The sequence below is a fragment of the Nannochloropsis gaditana genome (assembly GCF_000240725.1).
Source record: "Nannochloropsis gaditana CCMP526 unplaced genomic scaffold scaffold846, whole genome shotgun sequence".
Lineage (NCBI taxonomy): Eukaryota > Eustigmatophyceae > Eustigmatales > Monodopsidaceae > Microchloropsis > Microchloropsis gaditana.
In genome coordinates, this window is record NW_005803107.1 from 1 (window position 1) to 3,024 (window position 3,024).

The following is a 3,024-nucleotide window of genomic DNA, read 5'->3' on the forward strand; positions in this document are numbered from 1 at the left end:
GGAAGGCGGGGGGGGAGGGGAGGAGGAGGGAGGGGGAAGGAGGAAGGATAGAGGCGAGGAGGAGGGAGAGGAAGAGGAGGAAGCGAGCTACGTGAAGATTTTTGAAGGGCGGGGGGAGAGCAAGCGACTTTTGACGAGACGGGGGCATGGAGCCGGGGAGATGATCAAATGACCTCTGGCACGCGTCGGCCTCTTTCAGCTTGCTGGGTGGGTGGAAGGGATGCGGGAGGAGCCGTTGCTTTCGACACGCAGGAGCGCGGGGTGAGGGAACGGGGGAAAGGGAGGAAATGGATTTTGAAAAGCGGGATGTATATGTCTGATGAAATATGCGAGTTTGAAATTGAGCACGTACTGCCTTGTCGGAGGCCCTTGCGGCGGATGCCAGGCTCGTCTCGCTGGACTTCGGACCAACAGGACACCAAGCACCAACATTGACATCATTTCCTTACACCACGATCCCATTTATCTCGGCACCTTTCACGCCTCCTCCTGCCTCCTCCTCTTGTTCCTTTCCTTCCTCCCGTTCCCCCTCCTCGCCCTCCATCACGATGCCCGTCACGTCCAAGGCCAATAGATCCGCCTCCAGGCCTCCCAAAAGGTCGCCCACGCTCGGCCTGGTCCTTCCCATGTCTCCGTGGACAAATTCTTTGATATAGGTGCCCGCGGAAGTTCGTAAATGCAAAGTGAAGTACGTTCCCACAGCCATCTCCCCGCCTTCCTCCCCGCCCTCCTCCCCGCCCTCCACCACCTTCACATCCGTGCAACGCATCTCATGGATCACCTTAGGCCGAGTCAAAAGCGCGCGGCGATGTAAGACCCGGATCGGCGTTTTCTGCGCTACCACTAGCTCCTTGCTCCCCTCCAGACTAGTAGCCAGGAGCGCTCGGTCCACGCGGCCCCCCACCCAAACACGACAGCTGTACATCTTCACCTTCTCCGTGGCCCCTGCGTGCATTGCCTTCACTTCATGCTTGTCCGAGAGTCGCAACCCGTGCACTCGCACGTCCCCCCCCGAGTTCAGGCCCGTCGTCTGATTGATTGCCGCCTCCAAGCCCGCCACCTCCTCTCTCCCCGGGATCCGCCGGGGGTCGTTCACGCGGAGGAGGAAAGGCCGCCCGGTTCCCAACATCCTCACGTCCATGTCCTCTCTGCCCGAACCTATCAGCACGGCCGAGGTCGCGCTTGTCCAATCGAGCACGGGCTCTGCGACTACCTCCTCTACCGAGGCTTTCCCCTTTCGCCTTCCCCCCTCTACCACCCACAACGTCTGCGGCATCTCTCGGCTTAATTTTAGGTACCGGCCCGCCAGAAAGATTGCCTCTCGGGTCACTTGGACCGAAGAAGCGGCCGGCGTCTCCAGCGCCGCGTACGCAGTGGGCGAATGCGTGGAAGGAGGCATCAGGTTTCGCGCAAAAAAAACAGCCAGGCCTGACCGCACGTTCGGGTCACCCGTGGCCGCCTGTAGGACGCGCGCTACCACTGTGGCATTACAGAGGTTTTCCTGATTGCTCTCCTCGTGTCGCCGGCGCTTCCGGGTACGGTTAAAGGCCTTCCCCGTGGCGTTCGGCAAAAGAATGCGCACACCCTGGTGGTAGTCCGCCTCGTCGGCCCCCGCGTGCCAGAAAGAGAGGTCCACTCTCAGGGCCCCAGGGGAAGGAGTAGATGCCGCGTACAAGCATGGATAATGCTTCGGTAAGCATGACTCCAAGACTGCTTTCAGAATTTCTTTCACGTCCAGGCGCCGCCCCGGGTCCTGGTGACGCCCAGTTTGCTGCTCGCACGCTACCCATTCAAGGGCGGCGCGGTCCCGGATAGCCACAGAACCGGGCAGTGAGACTCCTAGGATGAATGGAACTTTTCTCTCCAGGAGGTATTTGGAGTGTTCAGCAACCATTTCACCGACAGGGTCGGTGGTACTTTTATGTTGTGTCATGTCAGGGCTATCACCGCCAGTCGGCAACACGTACTTTTTCGTTTTAATTTGCGCTAAAATTGCATCTAACAGAGCCGAGCCAAGTTCCCTATCACCTGACGACTGTAGTATGCCCAAACAAAGCGGACACATTCTGCAGGTGGCATGGCTTATTTCTGCACCCTGCGCAGAGCAAAGGGTGGCACGGAGTTGACGTTCCGGGGCACGAAGTATTTCAGCATCGCATACGCCCGCCAGGCGCAGGCTGCATCGAATGCAATTTATTTTGGGGTATAGAAGACTGAATGCTGGAAGCGACCAGGTATCCTCGTCCGGCAAAGGCAACGAAGGTGGTGGGGAAACAGGCATTACGCCCGCCTGCCGCTGCCCCTGTCTTTCTATAGGAATAAAATGGTATGAGCTTACTCCGTCGAACAAAGTACCTCCTTTTCAAGAGACGAGTATCAGTCGTCCTAAAGCGCCTTATCAGACAGCCCGTGTAACCTATCGCAGGACGAGGGCAACGGAGGAGAGGAGAGAAAGGCTTTTGAGTAAAGGGGGAGGAGGTTATTTCGGGGGGGGGGAGGTTAGACGCGAAGCAGCAAACATTTGAGTTACACTAATGCTGTGCTTTGTCCCTATGTGATCACCTGTAATGGTATCACTCATTATAGCCAGATCGATGTGTGAACATATCCCTCCCTCGCATAACGTGCACGGCAACACATCTGTACAGGCTATGCGTTTTACCAGTCCGGAGGGAGGTCGTAACGCGTCGGCTGTCTCTCTGGCTAACTTCAGCTATCTTCTACGAGTACTCCTCCTCCACACGTTTGCTGTTGTATTACTCAGCTCGTTATCAGCTTGGGCATTTTGTCCTTCTCTCCCCGCGTTGACCCCACTGCTCGCACAAAAAACGTTCGCCATCCCTAGAATTAGCACCCCCTGCTCTCGTTTTACAAGTGCTTCTACAGCGTTGAAAATGGGTCTCCTTTACGAAGCTAAGGCCGGAACGCCACTCTTAGAAGCCATGTCTCAAGCTATTGGACAAGCACTCCACAACGATGCAAAGGCCACCGTCCTGGAACCCACCGGAGGCGGAGGCTTTGCCG

At 57.1% G+C, this 3,024-nt stretch overlaps 1 protein-coding gene across 1 annotated transcript; it reads right to left on the bottom strand.

The window, feature by feature from the left end:
• Window positions 1-466: 466 nt before the first annotated feature.
• Window positions 467-737, bottom strand: NGA_2120120 (uncharacterized protein; the record flags this gene model as incomplete). Its single annotated transcript, XM_005853531.1, has 1 exon — window positions 467-737. A coding segment is annotated over one exon (271 nt), but the record flags the coding sequence as incomplete, so codon positions are not given.
• Between the last annotated feature and the right edge of the window lie 2,287 nt (window positions 738-3,024).